The sequence below is a fragment of the Xenopus laevis genome, chromosome 2L (assembly GCF_017654675.1).
Source record: "Xenopus laevis strain J_2021 chromosome 2L, Xenopus_laevis_v10.1, whole genome shotgun sequence".
NCBI classification, from domain to species: domain Eukaryota; kingdom Metazoa; phylum Chordata; class Amphibia; order Anura; family Pipidae; genus Xenopus; species Xenopus laevis.
Genome location: NC_054373.1, coordinates 155,531,829 through 155,552,810, shown reverse-complemented (window position 1 = coordinate 155,552,810; position 20,982 = coordinate 155,531,829). Strand labels below are relative to the sequence as shown.

The following is a 20,982-nucleotide window of genomic DNA, read 5'->3' as shown; positions in this document are numbered from 1 at the left end:
ATGGTATGAGAACATGGTATGTTCTCAGGTGCAAATCCAGGCCTTATAGTAAACAAAAGGGCAGGCAAAAAAATGTATTCTAAACTGCAGGAGCCATTGGTGGCCAGAAGTCAAACTGAGAACTGTCAATGCTCCACTTGTGGAGTATATAGTGGAACATTTACATAGGACCAGTATATGGGTCCATAAGAGCCCAATAAAGGGACAGTAGTATAACATTGCTATGAAGGCCTTAAATTGCACCATCGCCAGCAGATCTCAAGGTTTTCCGTTGGCGGTGCTGTAATCGCTGAAGATGTTGGTGCCAATGATTAAATAGTCGCACGTTTAGTTTCTGTACTTTCTGTATTTCCATAATCACAGACAGAGCAGGCAACACTATAAAATAACTCAGTCCACAATTAAGTGCATAATATATATATATATATACATTTATGCAAGATGAATGAACATAGCAACCCCATGCAGGGATCAAAACTATTAAAGCATTTAATCACCACCCCTTACCTTACCATACTGCAATATCTAAAGGCCTGGGATGCTGCTTTCCCTCTAGGGTGAAGCCGTGGCCATACTTTACAGCTGGTTAAAGTCTTTGATGTTATGAAATAAACTTTCTCTATAACTAATAACTATGTAAAGCTTCAGCCTTATTAACCCCAGAGCCTTTGATGTTGGCAGTTCACATGTTCCCTGCTAGAAAGATGAAATGAGAGCCCTTTATCATTACCTTTATACTTATATGGTGCTGCTAAGTGTTAGCAAATGGCAAATAAACCTTTCCTATGAGCAAACTTTCTTTTCTCTTTAAATTTCAGGAACTTGGCACGGCACTAACGGATCCTTAAGGGATTCATTATTTAATTAAAACATGAATATCCTAATTGATGGCAGGACAAAGGGTAATGTACCATCTACATAATAGGGTAATAAAGCATCTAATGGTCCCCTTTATTTTGATCATTTCCCTTGCAGCAGTCAATCTGTTGTTCAACATTTGTCTGACTACAGGTATGGGATCCATTATCTGGAAACCCGTTATCCAGAAAGCTCTGGATTATGGAAAGACCGTCTCCCATACTCCATTTTATACAAGTAATACAAATTTTTAAAAAGGATTTCTTTTTCTCTGTTATAATAAAACAGTACCTTGTACTTAATCCAAAGTAAAATATAATTTATCCTTATTGGAAGAAAAAACGTCTATTGGGCTTATATTATTTTTAGACTTAAGGTATGAAGATCCAAATTACAGAAAGACCCTTATCCAGAAAACCCCAGGTCCAGAGCATTCTGGATAACAGGATTTATCCTATTTATTTATGCCTTTTTCTTTTTTTGTTATTTGTGCCCCTGAGGAAGACCAATATGGTCGAAACGCGTTGGGCTTACTTTTGATTTTTGTATTCTTTGTAAATTTTTCTTTCTTTCCTTTTTTTCCCATGTAATAAATATATTATATAATTTTTGTAAATGGAGTGTGCAATCCTTTCCTGATTAGTTACATTCTGGATAACAGGTCTCATTCCTGTACAACAATTTCTTCACTGCTTTACTGCTGGTTAACGATTCTGTGTTTACAGAAAACAAAGTGTACTCCTTGTTGATCAGTGTTTTGGTGCACTGGGGTTCAGTTTTGTGTGCTCCCTTCTTCCTGTCCCACGGAAACGTTGATATGTCACATTAGTGCCACTGGCTGATCAACTCTCCCTTACCAACATCCTATTCCTAAACCAATATGAAGTTGGTCCTCTCTTTGCTGCTACATTAGCCTCTGCTCTTCTGGAAAGACTTTCCACTAGCTGTCAGAAGAGTGTTGGTAGGATTTGCTTTCACTGGTCTCTAAGAGATTGTTGGGATAAAGCAATAAAAGCAAAACAGCTCTTGGCCCGCAAACAAATATATTCACCTTTTAGTTCTGGTACTAAACATGTCTATAATAGATTCCCAAACTATAGCAATACCTGTAGATCCTGAAGACTGTGGGAGCATGAAAAGTCCAAGGACCCAAATGAAAGACAGCAGCTTCATACTCTGAAAGATAAAAAAAATTAAGTGTAAAGGGTCAGCATGCAAATACCAGGTTCATACCGCCCAACATTTGAAAAATGAAGAGAGGGACAAAAACGTGTGCCGTGCACAGCGCGGGGAAAGTTTTTTGACCACGCCCATTTCATGGCCACACCCAATAATTGTCATGTCAATTTTACACAATTTGGCAGGTTATGAAAATTTTAACACATTTCTGGGAGTTTTAGTGCAATGATTTATGTGTTATAACAGTTTTGCTAATGAAAATGAATTGCCCTTTAAACTGCTAGTCTCTGTTCTTCCAAGGGACTTACTTATCTTAAATAGTTACAATTGTATCTTTGCTTAGCTTAAATTGTTACAAAAGTATCCAAGTGCAACTGCACTCAATCAGTGCAGGAGATCAAAGAGAAAGTCGGGTTATTTCAGTGAGAAACCCGAGAGTGCAGGTTGAGCTGTCAAAATCGAGACTGTCCAGCAGAAAACAGGACAATTGGGAGGTATGCAGCCTGGCCTGAGCAGTACTAAAGCTGTTTACCGTTAGGCCTCATGTTAACATTGTTTGTCAGAAACCATGAAATTTCACATTAAGAGGGATTTAAAGCAGAGCCTAACAAATCTGAGGGCTGATTAACTATGGGCTAAGTGCAAGAGCTAGGACTGAGAAATTGTGGACCTTAGATCTCCATATGGGAAGCACTTGCACTCTGTGCAGAGCCCCACAATTACAACTAAAACAAATACAGTTTATGAAGTAGTCAGTTGAACAGAAGACGCTGCTCGGATGAGTAGTGAAACGTCTTTAATGATTAATCAGCAAGTTGCTCTAGATTTACTCCTACTAGATAAAACAAATACAATCTTAAACGGTAGAATGGATAATTTGCAATGGGACATTTAGTAAGAAAAAGGACAGAATCCTTTTAAATAATTCTGTTTCGAGAATGTTCTTTATTATTTATTATTTTAGCTTCTGAAATATATAGAGACATCTGACGTATATTTTATCAATGCACTTTCTTATGTTTCTCTGCTGCAAACAACATGCTGTTAATGCAGGTGAAGATTCCAGACTGCACCTTCTAGAGTTTGTTAGAGCAGGAAAATCACTGGGGTTCATTTAACAACAGTGGACAAATTTGTGCCTGGGCAATAACACATAGCAAAAATGTGATTAGTTGCCATTGGTTGCCTAGGTTCTCAATTGCCCAGTTTTGATAAATGAGCCCTGGTAGACTCACAGCATAACTATGTCTGCAAAAGCAAAAAAATATTATCATAAGGAACTAGTGAATATAATACAAGTGCTGTACAGTAGTGATGCGCGGGGCGGCCCTATACCCCCGGGACACGATACCCGAGGGTCTATAAATGGAGGGGGAAAGGCAGGTGCAGGCGAGTCGCAGGACTGGATTTCCGGGTCAGGTGCAGGTTGAGTTTTTCTCAACCCACACATCACTACTGTACAAGTATGGCATATCAGGAAATCTTGGGACCTGGTTCTCTGGATAGGGATTTTTCCATAATTTGGATCTTCATTCAACGCCAAAAACATTTCAGTGTTTAATTAAATAAACCCGATAGATTTGTTTTGCCACCAATATCGATTGATGCAGCTTAGTCACCATCAAGTACCAGGTACTGTTTTATTATTACAGAGGAAAAAGGAAATCTTTTTTAAAAATTAGAATTATTTGCTTAAAATGAACTCTATGGGACATGGGCTTCCGGTAATTCTGAGATTCCTGGATGTCAGTTTTTTTGAATAAGGGGTCCCATACCTGTATTTATAAGGAGGCAAAATAATACCGTTGACTACACTGACACACTTGGCTTTTAGATGAAGTAAACACTGACTATTTATAAAACTTCAAGTTTCCGTTAAAGTCCAGTAGTGAAAAAGTGGTTAATAAAGTCATGGAAATTCACTCAAAGTAGCAAACGGTTACCGAAATCCTGTTGTTTAAACACTATAACAATTTCAACAACTAACTGGGGGTAATTTAAATATCAATGTTGTTCTTTTATCTCCCTCAAAAGAATTGCTTTATCCCCCCTATAGAACTTCATTTATTTAAGAGAAGAAAAATCAGCAGGTCTCAGCTGGAAAACAAATACTTTTTTTACTAGGAAGTAGAAATGGGTTAGAAATTAATCATTTTCATTGAAATTGGAGTTTTAAAAAGTAAGAACAGATACAAAGTTTGAAACAGATCTTTAAAAACTATTTAAAAGAGATGGGATTGTGAATTCACCTTAAAACTATTTTTTTACTATGGTGCAGACAGCAACATTCTAAATCAGTTTGCAATTGATCTTCATGTTTTCTTTTCTGAAGGGTTTTTTTGTTAGTTGCGCTGCATCGCTCAGCCTTGGGATTTAAAGGAACAGTAATGACAAAAAAATAAAGTGTTTTAAAAGAATGACAATATAATGTACTGTTGCTCTGCACTGGTAAAACTGGTGTGTTTGCTTTATAAAAAAATTTATATATATATATATATATATTATATAAAAATTTTATATAATATAAAGTTTATATAATCAAGCTGCTATGTAGATATGGGGGCATCCATTCAAGCACAGGATACACAATGGATCACAGATAAGTTCTGAAGAATCCCATTGTATACTACAAGGCTTATCTGTTATCTGTTGCGTATCCTGTGCCTTTTCTCCTTTTTCATCTTTGAATGGCTGCCCCCATGGCTACACAGCAGTTTGTTTATATAAACTATTGTAGAGTTTCTGCAGGAAACACACCAGTTGTACGGGTGCCCCTAGGTCGACTCTTACCTTATCGACACCAAATTTGCCACGCGCGCAGTCCTCGGTGCATTGGCAGCTGGTGAGGCTGGGTAGCAGGTCGTCCCAGCCTTTGTGGCCTTGCCACAAATCCAGGGCCGGATTTAACGAAGCGGCGCCCCAAGGCCGCACGATCCATACCCCTGTTGCCTCCGGTCGCGCCACCCTGTGGCCGCAGGGTCCTAGCGCCGGCTTTGGCGCTCGCTGAGGCAGAAGCGCTGGGGAGCGTTAAGACCCCAGTGCTTAAAAGATGCCCCAAAAATTTCCCCGCCTATGTGGCCTCGCCACAAATCCGGGCCTGCACAAATCCAGGCCTGAGTGCAGCACAATCAGTACATTATATTTTCATTACTTTAATACACTTTCATGTATTAGTGTTACTTTTCCTTTGATAGCTAGGGTTACTTATCATAACAACCAAGAAGCAATTTTGAATAAAAATAAAAAGTAAATAAGCAATAAACAAATACATTTAAAAAACTTACACATGGGTGTTTTTCCTTATGGGTATATACTCATGACACCGTGTGTAAGCGCTAAAAGCAGGTGGAACACAGCATGTTGGATATTGGATACGCTTACTCCTGAACAGATTAAACAGAACACAGGGGAGTGCAGGGCAAAAACACCCATGTTTAAAGGAGAAACAAACCCTTGCTACTAAAATCCCCTACCCTACAAATACCCCCCCTCTGCTCCCCCTCCCAGCCTAGGTGGTACCTTTGCTAAATGCCCCTAACTCTTTACTTACCCCTCGGTGCAGATTCTGTGCAATGGAGTTCACTGGCACCATCTTCAGCTGCTTCAGTAATCTTCAGGTCTTCTTCCTTCTTTTCGGCAATTTCCATGACTTTTGGCACATTCGTCATGAAACAGAAAACTGCGCATGTGCCGATACACACTTACTTCCCGAAGATTACCGAAGAAAAGAAGATGCCGCCGTGAACTCCACTGGACAGAATCTGTAGTAGGGGTAAGTAAAGAGTTAGGGGCATTTAGCAAAGGCACCGCCTAGGCTGGGGGGGGGAGCAGGGAGGGGGTCTATGTAGGGTGGTGGGTAAGGGATTCTAGTAGCAAGGGTTTACTTCTCCTTTAAGAGCCCTTAGTGTCAGTCTGCAGCCAGGCTGCATTATCAGTTGCAGGCAAGATCCTGGATAGGCTACAATTCCAATATCATATCAAATAATAATAAAGACCAAATAAAACCTGCTGAAGATATGTGCAGCTACAACAAACACAAGTGAAGTGTAATAAATGTTCTTACGTTTGCCACTTCTCTGGTAACACATAGAAACCAATTCGCAGGTAGCAGTTAATAGACAGCTGTTTGAAACATTGGTTGCAATTGGTTAAAAGATGTGGACAAATGTAAGACTTTTTATTGCATAACCCGTAAGAGTCGTAAAGGTGAACTTCCCCTTGTTATACTAAGGACTTTTCCTTTTGAACATTATAAACCTGTGTCCTTATTTATGTTTTTGAATGCATAAACCACAGCCAGCGGACCAAACTGTTCCCAAAGGTGGGTGGAGGAGGGACTTTTGATAAACTATGAAGAGTAAAGCAGAACGGCAGTAATAGTCGGAACAGAATTACTCAGTGATTTTGATGTGAAAGTTTCTCACACTACAAATACCTATAGAATATATATATATATATAGTACAGATATGAACAATCACACCTGCGCATTAAAAAAGTGAACTGTGACAGCATCAAATCAGAAATTTGTTGGAAAGAAATAGAAATAAGTCATTTCCTGCCACAGCTAAACTAACTTACAGTAGAACATAAAAGCAACTTCTCTACGTCAATAATCATCTTTCTAAATCCCTAATAAATAGAATTTCTTCTCACAACAACTATGGGGAAATTTGCACTACTACAACTGTAAATATCACAATTATAGCTGCTAGCTACACCCTTTAGAGTTTTTTTTTGTCAAGACATGGGGAGGGCAATTAATATTTGAATTGAATCTTTTTCTAAACTCAGTAGTGGAAAAACAATCATAGTTAAACTCAATCAACTTTGGTGATTTATTTTTCTCAATCGCTAGTACATTATCCAAAAATGTTTGGGACCTGGGATGAAGGCTTTTTCCATAATTTGTATCTCTATACCTTAAGACTAGTAAATAATTATTGAAACATACCGGTAAACCTTTTTACTCCAATAAGGATTACTTATATCTTAGTTAGGATCAAGCAGAAGGTATCGTTCTATTATATTCTATTACAGAGAAAAAATAAAAAATGTTAGAATTATTGGATTAAAATGGAATCTATTGGAGATTATCTTCCTGTAATCCGAAAATACACAATTGTTCCTTTCATTTAAATTTCATTGTTTACAAAAGAACATGTGAAATTGCTTCACCTGATAAATCTTGAATATTTAAGTTTAATTTTCAGTTTGGAAAAGACAAATTCAAGATCTTCCATTTTTGCTTCTTTTTTCGAAGGGGCCGATTCACTAACTTCGAATGAAGGATTCGAAGTTAAAAAACTTCGAATTTCGAAGTTTTTTTTGGGCTACTTCGACCATCGATTGGGCTACTTCGACCTTCGACTACGACTTCGAATCGAAGGATTCGAAGTAAAAATTGTTCGACTATTCGATAGTCGAAGTACTGTCTCTTTAAAAAAAACTTCGACCCCCTAGTTCGGTATCTAAAAGCTACCGAAGTCAATGTTAGCCTATGGGGAAGGTCCCCATAGGCTTGGCTAACTTTTTTTGATCGAAGGATATTCCTTCGATCGTTGGATTTAAATCCTTCGAATCGTTCGATTCGAAGGATTTAATCGTTCGATCGAAGGATTTAATCGTTCGATCGAAGGATTTAATCGTTCGATCGAAGGAATAATCCTTTGATCGTACGATCGCACTATTTGCGCTAAATCCTTCGACTTCAATATTCGAAGTCGAAGGATTTCAATTCCCAGTCGAATATCGAGGGTTAATTAACCCTCGATATTCGACCCATAGTGAATCAGCCCCTAAGTGTGGAAAAATACCTCCAGCTATAATACATTTGGCCCTAAGTGTACGTCAATGCTTCTATTTTTACATCTCATGTTTCATATGACTTTTTTTTCTTTTTCTTTTTTTTTTAAAGAGCATTAGAACTTCTATACAATTAAAGGATTTAAAAAAATTGAAATGGGACACAACAATTGTTGGCAATGATGTACTGGTTATTGAAGTTATTTTGTACAATACCTTTGTTCTGCAAAGCTTTATCCTTAATAAAAGTTAAAAAAAAATCAAATACAATTAACTACCCATAGTTATGAGCTTATAAATATGTTTTGGTCTGCACCATTTTAAAAGTCAACGGTGCATTGTCTATGCAATAAGAATAATAGTAAAAGGAAGGCAAAGGGAACTGAAGGGAAAGAGGAAGGGAAAGGAAGAAAAAGGTTCTAAACATGTAAGTCAGGAGAAAAGGAGGGGAAAAGGTTCTGCCTCCAGTATTGGAGCTGCTAAATCCACATGCTTGCCCTGGGACCGGGATTCTTTTTTTTTTTTCCAAAAAGCCCACCATGGCATCTTTCTGTTGAAAGCCTCAATTTCTTTAAGAATATCACCATTAAAAATTGTCTCTTCTAATTCTGTAGTTACCAGCAGAAGACACTTTTGTTGGGTGCTTCAACGCTGAAAGGGGCTCAGGTATCTTCCAAGGTTCTTCAAGCGAAAAGGACATGTGTTCTGTTATAAATAATGACTTTGAGAGTTTGCCTTGTACAACCTGAGGGATTGTATGTATTGACTATAAAAGTAATGTTCAAGTTTATCCGTGTGTCCAAGTTTAGATGAGGCATTTCTAGATCAACCAGAGAAAAGTCTATTGTTTTTTTTTTATCAAGTAATGCTGCAAGGAGTTTGTTATTCACTGCAAAGAACTTTCATATCCTGTGGTGGGAACCACACCTAACCAGGTCTATTCTGTGTAGTCAAGCAGTACAGGACTTTCTGTATTTACCCATGGGAGATAAAGCCCCCAAAACATTGTGCTCTGATAGTATAAATTCAGGTAACAAATATTTCAGTGAAGAACAAAGAAATCTTAAGCAAGGTCAAAACTGCAAGTTGAGTCATTAACACCTTTATAGTTAATGAAACAAGCCAAGAGGAAGTAATTGTTTATATTAGACAAAAGAAAATAAAACAATGGGGGGCTTGTTTAGGGGCAGTGGTGCAGCCATTTGAGGAGTGTATAGGTGAACAAATACAGCTGGGTTAAAGAGACATATTGATTTAGAAATGAACAGTACAAGCTGCAGTACTACAGGCATGCGCAGTGGCACTAGTTATTATGGAGTTCCAATTAGTGATGCCATGGATTTGCGGAGAAATTCTTCATTTCGCCTCTGCTCATATTTTCACGAAACTACAGGAAAATTTGCCACGACAAGAACAAAATATCGCAGAGACAAAAAAAAAAATGCCCATTAACTTTAATGCATTTGGACAAAAAAATCACCATCAGAAAAAACGCCCATTGACTTAAATGTATTTGGACAAAGCAGTCGCTGAAACCAAAAAAGTCGCCATAAGAAAAAACTTCCATTGCCTTTAAAGAAAAATTGTAGCACGAGTAAAAAAACTGTACTTTTTTTGTTGCCCATTGACTTCAATGCATTTCTCAAATTTTTCATCGACTAATTCACTCATCACCAGCTCCAATGGCTATGTGCCTGTAGGTAGAAAAGGCCTTAAAGGGATCCTGTCATCGGAAAACATGTTTTTTTCAAAACGCATCAGTTAATATTGCTACTCCAGCAGAATTCTGCACTGAAATCCATTTCTCAAAAGATCAAACAGATTTTTTTATATTCAATTTTGAAATCTGACATGGGGCTAGACATTTTGTCAATTTCCCAGCTGCCCCTGGTCATGTGACTTGTGCCTGCACTTTAGGAGAGAAATGCTTTCTGGCAGGCTGCTGTTTTTCCTTCTCAATGTAACTGAATGCGTCTCAGTGGGACATAGGTTTTTACTATTGAGTGTTGTTCTTAGATCTACTAGGCAGCTGTTATCTGGTTACCTTCCCATTGTTCTTTTGTTTGGCTACTGGGGGGGGAAGGGAGGGGTTGATATCACTCCAACTTGCAGTACAGCAGTAAAGAGTGATTGCAGTTTATCAGAGCACAAGTCACATGACTTGGGGCAGCTGGGAAGTTGACAATATGTCTAGCCCCATGTCAGATTTCAAAATTGAATATAAAATAATCTGTTTGCTCTTTTGAGAAATGGATTTCAGTGCAGAATTCTACTGGATCAGCACTATTAACCGATTCATTTTGAAAAAAAATTTTTTTCCCATGACAGTATCCCTTTAAGTTCTAACCAACAGCAAGAATTAAGGAACAAAAAATTAAGATGTATTGCCAGAGTTATTTTTGCAGGACATCTCACCCAGGTGGCAGGGACTTGTGTATAGAATAGGGTTAGAATATTCATAAAGATTTGAAAGTCATTAATGCTTGGACAGAGTTACTTTCATTCTATATGTGTAGCAGGTTTCGGCTAAAGTGCCAGTCGGCCAAGCATTCCAGAAAATTGTTTCTAAAGGTGGCCATACATAAAACAATTACGATCTTTCCTGTGAAAGATTGTTCATTTTCTTACAATTGTTAAGAACTGAATTGTCACATCTATACAGGTAGAAACATTACAATTCTACCTGTATTGATTCAGCAGTAATCCTGGCCAATCTTTGGGTACTTTCAAATCAAAATTTTCCACCTTGGCCAATCAATAAGACAACCGATATCCATTTGTTGATATTGGTCGGCTCATCTCCTGCCATAAATGAATATGTGGATGTTGCTTTTGTAAACAGGTGGGAAGTGAAACAGGGTTAAATAACATAATTTTACTTGGTAGATGCTATTATATGGTTGAGTCCTTAGATGACAGTTTAAGACAGGGAATCCACTTTTTGTAGACTGCTCTGGAAGGAGGTGGTCCCTTGGAGTCAATCAGGAAGAAGGAGGACTACTGGGAAGTCTATATAATGGAATATATACTGTGCCTCAGCAGCATGTGACTGGTTGGGAACATCAGTTATTATACTATTGGTATTTAACAATGTGTCACGTCTGTCATTAATTTAGCCATTACACTATAAAAGTTTTACAACCCGAGGGACACTCTGGTTTTTCCATGAAAAGATATTATTAATATTTCAAGAGGGAAACTAGGTTTCCTTCCCAGTATTCCTTCTACTTTGCATACAAAGCCGGAAATTGTCATCTCACCCAAAATGCTTCTATGTGGACCTTCTCTCCTGGCTTTAGATAGGCTGATCAGAAAACCTACTGTTTGCACTTCTAAGGGGAGATCAGTCTGTAGTTGGGATCTGATCCGTATCTGCTGCTGCTACAAATCTCCTATATCGTATAAGGAATTCCATAACAATGTAAATTCTAGGAGCAAAACTGGCTTCATATCCTCTGCTCTGCATACAAATGCTATACATGCACGTGTCCTGAAACCAAAAGGATTCTTCTTCACTCAAATAAACAACGTAGGAGATTTATGTAAGGTTCCTTAACTTAAAGGGGATCTATTGTGAAAATGAAAAATGAATATAAGCTTCATCTCACTGAAATACAAAATTTTCTAAATATTATCAATTAAAAATTCTGTAGTTTATGAAATAATCTTCAATTTTGCACTTTCTAGTAATCTGTCACTCTTCATGCTCTCTTCATGCTGGGTCAGATTTTGATTGAGAGGGATGTCTCACTTTTCTAGCAGATGTTTAAGCGGCGCTTACTCAAAAAACCAACTCCAGCACAAACAAACTGACTCTGGCACACACGCAGGGTAGCCATCAGGGGGGACAGGGGGGAGAGTTGCAGGGGGCCCGAGGGTAAGGGGGGCCCGGCCACGCCACACTTACTTGATTAGCCAGGCCCCCCATCTTTCTGAAAGCTGCTGACTTTGAGAAGGCATGGACGTTTAAGGGGCCCTGGCCACCAATTTTCTCATAATGTGGGGGGGGCCCTGGCCACCAATTTTTCTTTTCTCATGTGGGGTCCTAGCCACCAATATTTTTTAATGGGGGGGCCCTGGTCACAAATGTTTTTTTATGGGGGGCCCTGACCACCAATATCTTTTTATTTTTTATTAACATGTGGGAACCCTAGTCACCAATATTTTTTTTGTTTTTTTTACTGTGTGGTGGGGAGGGCGGACCTTTAGGTGGGGCTTGCGGTGGGTGCAGCCCAGGGGGCCCAGGAAATTCTGTCGTATGGGGCCCTGCAATTTCTGATGGCGGTCCTGTACACACGCTAAATGCAAGGTAACAGGATTTCCAGCAGAGCTGGTTATTTTTGAAGTATGAACTCAAATATATTGTCTAGGCAAAAGGTGCACCCCCCCAAATGGATGTATTAGATCTAACTGTCAATCAAAAATTGACTCCACCTACTGCATCAAGAGAGAAAGAAGTTTGCGAAAAGAGGGAGAGTGAAGAATAACAATACAGAATGTTTAACTGAATATATTTAGAAAGTTTCTTATTTCAGTGAGCTTATATTACATTTTAATTTTCCCAATAGATCCCGTTTAAGGTGTTGAGAGAAATTACACTTGTTCCTACCCCTTCATGTCTTCAAGGATTTCAAAGTAGTATGAGAACAAATGTTTTTTCCTCTAATAGGAAAGATATGATAGTTGCTCTTTTCTTTTAGACACAGCAATGTATTTTTCTCTACGCTGGTTGATGATGCTGTACAAAAAGCCACACGAGGCTGCCGAGTTGTGTAAGTGATGCTACAAGGAGAAGTAATGTGTTGCAGATGGAAACCACATCATGTTTCAACCTGAGTCTCAACATCATATTAATGTCTCTCCCTCCCACTGGGTTTTTCAAAGCATGTATTTAATGTTCCTCATCAAAGAACTGGGCGTTAAAGGCTTTAGGTTTAGACATAAAATCAAGGGCTATTTTTGTGAAAGTCGTGAGAAATTAATTAATTTAGATAAATGAACAAATGAATTAAACATTTAAAAAGAATACTAAAACTCATATGCCATCTGTTAGAGCTACCATATAAGCATGCTGATTAGAGTTAGATAGAGATTCAAATGATAATTGTCACATTTGTATATTACAGAGGTGGTACAGGTATGGTATCTGTTATCCAGAATGCTCAGGACCTGGGGTATTCCAGATAATGGATATTTCCGTAATTTGGATCTGTATACCTTAAGTCTACAAGAATATTATGTAAATAAACTCAATAGGATGGTGTTGCTTCCAGTAAGGGTTAAGTATATCTTGCTTTGGACCAAGTACAAGATACTTTTTTTATTATTACAGAGAAAAAGGAAATCATTTTTACAATTTTGGATTATTTGGATAAAATGGAGTCTATGGGAGACAGCTTTTCCATAATTCTGAGCTTTCTGGATAACTGGTTTCTGGATAATGGATACAATACCTGTACATATCATGCATTATAATGTAATAACATACCCCCCTTTAGGCACCATTGCCCCCCCCTTAAACTATGGGCCCAGACAGCCACCTGGTTGACCTTATGGTAATTTGCCACAGGTATGTCCCTGAACCCTGGCTAAGAGCAAACTTAGGGAATGCTCGCTGTTACTGCAGTTATTCCTGTGGCTGTTTTAGATCATAAACACAATTACATTAGACGATGCCCCCAGTTCCTTAAAAGGATTCTGTCATGTTTTTTTATGGAATAATTGTAATTACTACATTATACTGTGCACATTGCAAGTAATTCATTCTACCTTTCTTGAAGCAATAAATATATATTTTTTTTATTTCTATATTGGTGCGTAGGCAGCCGTCTCAGGCCATTGTGCCTAGTCATGTGCTTTCAGAAAGAGACATCACTTCACAATGGAACTGCTTTCAGATGAGCTATTGTTCCTCCTATACAATGTAACTGAGGCTCGACTTGGGTTAGTCAGACTTGGATTTTTACTACTGAGTGCTCTGCTCATATGTACCACTAGGTGGGGCATAGGAGCATTTTTAGCAATGCTGGTGTCAGGGAGCTGTTATCTGGTGACCTTCCCATTGTTCTGATGAAGGGCTGCTGGGGGGGAGGTGAGTGATATCAAGCCAACTTGCAGTGCAGCAGTAAAGAGTAACTTAAGTTAATCAGAGCACAAGTCACATGATCACCTGGGAAACAAACATACAGTGTCTAACCCTTTGTCAGATTTCCAAAATTAAAAAATATCTGTTTTCTCTTTTGAAAAAAAGAATTTTAGTGCAGAAGTCTGCTGGAGGAGAGCTATTAACTGATGTATTTTGCAAAAATGTTGTTTTCCCAGAATCCCTTTAATGTAAGAGGACTATTAAGCAATAGAAGACTTGGAAATGAAGAAGGATACTGGAGGCTATTTGGCCTGAGAGATAATGACAGTTCTGGAAGAGTTAAAATTGCAAGGTGAGACAGGGATGCCTTCTTAGATATTATAGGAACAGTAACACCAAAAAATTAAAGTGTTTTAAAGTAATGAAAATATAAACAAACTGCTGTATAGCAATGGTGGAAATTGAAAAAAGACTATATGGCACAGGTTAAATAGTGGATAACAGATAACACCATTATGTTCTACAGAGCTTATCTGCTGTGTAACCTGAGACTTTTCTCCTTTGAATGGCTGCCCCCGTTGCTACACAGCAGCTTATTTATATAAACAATAGTAGTGTTTCTTTAGCAAACACATCAGTTTTACCAGTGCAGGGCAACACTGTATAATATTTTTGCTACTTTAAAACACTTTTATTTGTTGACGTTACTGTTCTTTTAATGGAGAAGGAAAGGTTAAAACTAAGTAAGCTTTATCAGAAAGGTCCACCTAAATATACCAGTAATCCCTCAAAGTAATGCTGCTCTGAGTCTTCTGTCAAAAGAAACACATCATTTATTTCCTTCTATTGTGTTCACATGGGCTTCTGTATCAGACTTCCTGTTTTCAGCTTAAACCTCCTTGCCCTGGGCATGAGCATGCTCAGTTTGCTCCTCCCCCCCCCCACCCTTCTCTGCAGTAAACTGAGCCCAGAGCTATAAGTGAGCAGGGAGAGACTCAGACAGGAAGTGATGTCAGAACAAGCTAATATGGCAGCTGCTACCCTAAACAAACAGAGAGCTTCTACAGCTGTTTACTCAGGTATGGTAAAGCATTATACAGAATACATATAGCATTCTAGCTTGCACTATTGCAGCTAATCTATTGGCAATAAAATGCCTCCGTAGCTTTCATTCTCCTTGAAGGAAGAAGCAACAGGAAGAAAATTACAAAAAGCACAAGATTAAATTTGATATAGTGATCTTTAAAGTGTCTCTGTGTGAAAATCAATGGTAAGCACTATTTGGCAGCATAATGTATCAGGCTTATTAAATGCCTTGAGAGACATGCTGTTAGTTGGTATATTTTCATATTTCAGCCAGAACAAAATAGTGTTTTGTATCTTATCAGTTTGCAATCAACAGAATGAAGAAACCCGGTAATATTTCTGCATCCACCTATCAGCAGTGTCTTCATAAACAGGTCCCATGGTAGCACACAGAGCAGCGGGTTAATGAAGCAAAGACGTGATTGTCAGGAAAGATCTGGAGCTCTGTTCTTACTCAGTTCTCACCACAGAGCTGCCCTAACATGCAACTGATAAAGCAAAAGCCTCTGTTTTACACCACAAACCAGCAATGTCAGGCAGAACTTCCATTTGTGTTGGCTGTTCCCAGGGCAACATCAGTGGTGTTACTGGAATTGGTTTTTATTACAGACACTTAGGGGGTTATTTACTAAAACTCAAATTCTTCTCATAGTTCCAATAATACAAACTCGACCAAACTTCCATCCAGGATTTTACAACACCATTTTGCTTAACTATCTACACCAGTGATCCCCAACCAGTAGCTCGTGAGCAACATGTTGCTCTTCAACCCCTTGGATGTTGCTCTCATGGTCCTCAAAGCAGGTGCTTTTTTTTTTAATTCCAAGCTTGAAAGCAAGTTTTAATTGCATATAAACTAAGTATAGTGCCAAGTAGAGCCTCCTATAGGCGGCCAGTCCACAAAGGGGCTACTAAATAGCCAATCACAGCCCCTATTTGACACCCCAAGGGACTTTTTCCATGCTTGTGTTGCTCCCCAACTCTTTTTACATTTGAATGTGGCTCACAGGTACAAAAGGTTGGGGACTCCTGATCTACACTATCCCACAGTTGCAGTCTCGACCCCTTGCACCATCCTTCCTTACTATACACACTAGTTCTCATTTAAGAACCAAGTGCAATGTGGAAATTTCTAAATTTGCATGTGATAGTTTTTTTAACCACAATGCAGCATTTTTTCCAGGCACTCTGATGTGGTTTAGTTTGCATGCAAATTGTGTGAATTGAAATGCAGCAATAATTGTGGTGCCAGAAATGGAATTATTGTGATCCATAAAATAAAAGCATGTATAGCTACAACATGCAAAGGGGACCCCAGGAAATAACACCATCTCCATATGTGCATTAATCCCAGAGCCCCGTCTAGCTGTGTGTTCTGTCTTTTGTACACTGACCTAATTCTGCAAAGAGCAGAGAAAGAATAACTTTTTTAAAGATGCAAGTGCAAGTTAGTAGCACAAAACTGAGCATGCACTGACACTATTCAGGTCAGAGGTGTAACTAAGTGCCATGCACTTCCCAACCCACCCACCCATCTGCACCACCCACTCCTGCCTGATGCCCGCCCACTCCTGCCTCATGCCCGCCCACTCCCTGCTCCATTCCTCCCAGTGGTGGAGCAGCCTGCATCTCCATTCCTTGGCCAAAGGTAAGATAATGGCTGGGGAAGGGGTGTTCCATGTAACTGTAGAGGAAGCAGACCCTGCAGTCTGGGCCCCCCAGCGACCGCGGGGTCTACTTCCTCTATAGTTACGTCACTGATCCAGGTAACTGCACCCATTTGTGCTCCACAGCAGCTTGTCGCAAGCCTAAAAGTGCCCATACAACTTGCTTTAATAAACTGTGTGCATTTGTGGATATGGGCACTAGGAAACCCACTTGAACCTGGTGATAATTCCAAGGTTCTCATAATGGGAAGTGTCCATGGGTGCAGCCGACTCGTCCCTGTGTTGTTGATCAGGCACATGGTGTGCGCCGCGATTAGTATGGAATTTGGCAAAGACACACTGCATTGTTGGCAAAAACATGGCAAATAGGATCTGATTAGATACTCTGCACCACTTCATAAATAAGTCCTTGAATCATAAAGGGGTTGTTCACATTTGAATTAACTTTTATTATGATGTAGACAGTGATATTCTGAGATAATTTGGAACTGGTTTTCATTTTTTATTATCTGAATTATTTAGCTTTTTATTTGGCAGCTCTCCGGTTTGCAATTTCAGCAATCCTATTGCTAGGGTCCAAATTACCTTAGCAACCATACATTAATTTGAATAAGAGACTGAAATTTGAATAGGAGAGGGCCTGACCAGAAAGATAAAAAGTAGTAATAACTATACATTTGTAGCCTTACAGAGCATTTGTTTTTTATAGATGAGGTCAGTGACCCCATTTAAAAGCTGGAAAGAGTCAGAAAAAGATTCAACAACTATAAATAAGTAAAAATAAAGTCCAATGTAAATGTTGCTTAGAATTAGCCATTTTATAACATACTAATAGTTATGGTAAAAGTGAACCACTCCTTTAAGTGACTTGAAGTTGGAATTAAAATGTAAAGAATAGATCTAAACAGCCGTACTTCCCTTTTTAACAACACAATTTTCTACACAGTCTACATGATTCCATTGTTGTATTACAGGAATAACCAGTCAAATTAAGAAGTTATTTGGTTTTAAGATGAAGCGAGTGTTGCAGCTGTAAATGTCCGTTAAGATATATGTGTCAGGAGGAAATCGTACAAGTCTTTAGCACAGCAAGTTGCTACATGATAAACATGTCTGCATTCCGGATGTAAAATAAATTGATTATGTACAAAGAAGTGCTACACAGGTAGAGCTGCGGCAAACAGGTCACTGCTAGAAGTATGGGCTCTCTTATCCTTATAAATAAAGCAATGCCATTTTCTATAGAGTTCCTTGCACCCGATGGCAACTGAGCTATATAAATAAATAAAAAAACAATCGTACTGGTTTATTTCTGTTTTTAAAAGTTTTTTTTAGTAGCCATAAGGCATGGTGCTCCAAATTACAGAAAGCTCCCTTATTCAGAGCACACAGGTCCCAAGCATTCCAGATAACAGATCTACTCCTGGTCACTCTTCATTAATATCCAGCACACACGTCACACAAACCCTATATTATAACCTCGGAAAAAAGGAAAAATTGTGTGATTTCTCTCATTCATCACCCATGCAAGTCAACCCGAGCCAGGAAAAATATGGTTTTGTGGAGGTATATAAAATATAAGTTATTAAATGAAAGAATATAGGCAGTGGGAGCAATTTCTTCTTTTGCGCAAAAACAATTTCCTGAAAAAGTTTAACATAAGGTCAAGGTCAGACTGGAGCCTTCGGGGCTCACTGGGGTTGCAAACAAAGGACCCTCCTCGCAGTCCCTGGGGCCCCCTCTCGACCTCCGATTACCTGGTCCACGGCACACAGACATCGCGCACAGTCTTATTTCTTTATGCGGCAGCTGGGGGGGGGCAGGTCTGGGCCGGGGCCCACCGGGTATTTTCCTGTGTCCCACTGGCCCAGTCCAACACTGCATAAGGTTGATAATCTGCAGATCTATTTTGGGAACAATGGGGCAAATTCACTAAAGGACAAAGCGCCTAACGCTAGCGTTAATTCGCTAGCGTAGCGCATTTTCATTAATTCGCCGATTCACTAACGGACACTGGCGTAAATTCGCTAGTGTTACTTCGCACCCTTACGCCTGACAAATTTGCGCAACGGATGTAACTACGCAAATTCACTGACGCGCGCATTTTTCTGAACGCTACCTTTTACGCCAGACTTCCTTCGCCACCTCAGACCAGGCGAAGTGCAATAGAGTAGATAGGGATTGCTTAAAAAAAATTTAAAAAAAATTCTAAGTCCCAGAAAACGCTGGCGTTTTTTCTTTATTATGGGTGAAAAATTTTTTGGGGCTCCCTTCCTTCCCCCCTACATTTCCTAACTCATGGCACCTTAACTATACAGTGGGCACATGTGTAGGGCAAAATAAAAATTTTATTTGCTGTTTTGAAGGTTTCCCAGGCTTGTGTAGTGATGCTTCATATTCCTCCATTGTAACTTCAATTTGGCACCATATGCAAATTAAGCATCGCTAGCGTAACTTCGCTTTGCTTGGCGAATTAACGCTAGTGCAACTTCGCAACCTTACGCTTCCCCTGAGCGCAAATTTGGATTTTAGTGAATTTGCATAGCGCTGGCGAAAATACGCCTGGCGAAGTGCGGCGAAGCAGACGCTGGCACAACTACAAATCTTAGTGAATTTGCCCAAATGTGTTTTATGTTTTTACCCAAATATCACCATAACTGATGATTTCCAGGAGTACCTGTAAATAGCAAATAATAATTTTCTCCTAAACTTGCAACTACTAAGGGCACCCCCTTTTAAGTGTGTAGATACAAATAATATATAACTAGATATAAACCTCAGCACTTAACTGTAGCTTCAGGAGACAGCAGGCTTTGCACAGTGGCACATTTCATCACACGCATAGGAAAGCTCTTCCTAACTCCTGTAACCATTATACCTTATGTAAGCCCCTTATGCTAGCTCTTGTGCACAACTGGCACCTGAATACAAGAGGAAAGCATTGCTGCAGTATTAAGAATGGATTTCATAGAGAACTGAATTGAGCAGCATACATTTGTATATCTGTGGCTCCCTCTCTCCCCTCTCAGGTGATGATAAAATTAGTCTCAACTATATAGTTGGGTAAATCAGAAATAACATCTCTTTTCTGCACCTCAGTAATGAATAATGCAGCGTTAGTCTTATCATCCCCAAATCTAAGCCATCTGTCACATATAACTATCGCTATTATATCAATAAATATTCTCCCCTTACACAGCTGAAACCCTCCCAATATTAAAATTTTGGAAAAAAACAGCATCATTGGTACTAAGTTATCTAATATAGGGAATGTTTTTCTCCCACTTCTGCTCCCTTTCTCCCTTCCTTTTTGTTACCATTGATGTCCCATCATCTCCTATGTCCTCTTTTGTTTGCAAAACTAAGAAATAAATGATCTATAACTGACAAACTAACTGCCTATGTACAATTATACCACTAACTCATAGGGTCTACTTCAGAGGGACAGGTGATGCCACCAAGGGAGGGGAATCGTTTAAATGAAGAGAACTTACTGTGTCCCGGGGCTCTTCTGTCACAAGAGAAGAATAAGTTCATTAGCTGCAAATGAAAGAAAAAAACAACATATCAGAATCATCAGACTTTGTAGCAAAATATGTAACCTACCCAACCCCCATCACCTCAAACCCCTTCCTCATCTTCTGTCCCAGCCCCTGAAAAAGCCACAAGCCCATAGCATGAGCGGAAGAAATAAACTGTGTCTGCATTGTGTAACTAAAGCATGATACTTAGCAGTTATCTGCAATACAAACAGCTCTTAAAGGGTGTACAGGGAAAACTCCTAAGGGAACTCCCTGTGACCCTAAATTGCTTAATCTCCCTGAGCATCAGGGCATAAAAAGTGTTGGATAACTTGTTCTTGACAATGAGCTATGGTTCAAGCTATTGCAAGTTGGGTGGACTGTTTGTTGGGTGTTGCTAGAGAAGACCTTGCAGCCTTGGTGTATATAACAATTCCGCTGAGTAAGTTAAGAAACTATGAAAGGTTTCCAGGAATTATACAATCAGAGGCAAGACAGTCATTCTCGACTCTCATGTCTACTTACTTGCACCTTCCTCTTCCATACCAGTAAAACCATTTATCTGCACAAAATTAAATCTGAGTAGAAATAGGGACAGATGGGTAATTTATTTGCCTTCTCAGGTCAGGACAGTTTTATTATTATGCTTTTATTTGCAGTTTTATAGTACCAACATGTTCCGTAACACTTCACAGAGATAAAAGTCATTTAACAGGAAAGGGCTGACCAGTGCTCTATGGCACTGAATGGATTTTCTGTCCGGCGCAAGGTGCACAGTGCATT

General features: G+C 39.1%; 1 protein-coding gene across 1 annotated transcript in view; it reads right to left on the bottom strand.

The window, feature by feature from the left end:
- The window catches only part of itgb7.L (integrin subunit beta 7 L homeolog), a 56,975-nt gene extending 36,667 nt beyond the window's left edge, over window positions 1-20,308 (bottom strand). The window contains exons 1-2 of the mRNA XM_018247577.2: window positions 20,173-20,308; window positions 1,965-2,034 (exon numbers count right to left, since the gene is read on the bottom strand). Of these exons, the coding sequence (XP_018103066.1) occupies window positions 1,965-2,031 (67 nt within the window). The 5' untranslated portion in view covers window positions 2,032-2,034; window positions 20,173-20,308. The remainder of the gene's footprint in view (window positions 1-1,964; window positions 2,035-20,172) is intronic.
- Window positions 20,309-20,982: the final 674 nt, after the last annotated feature.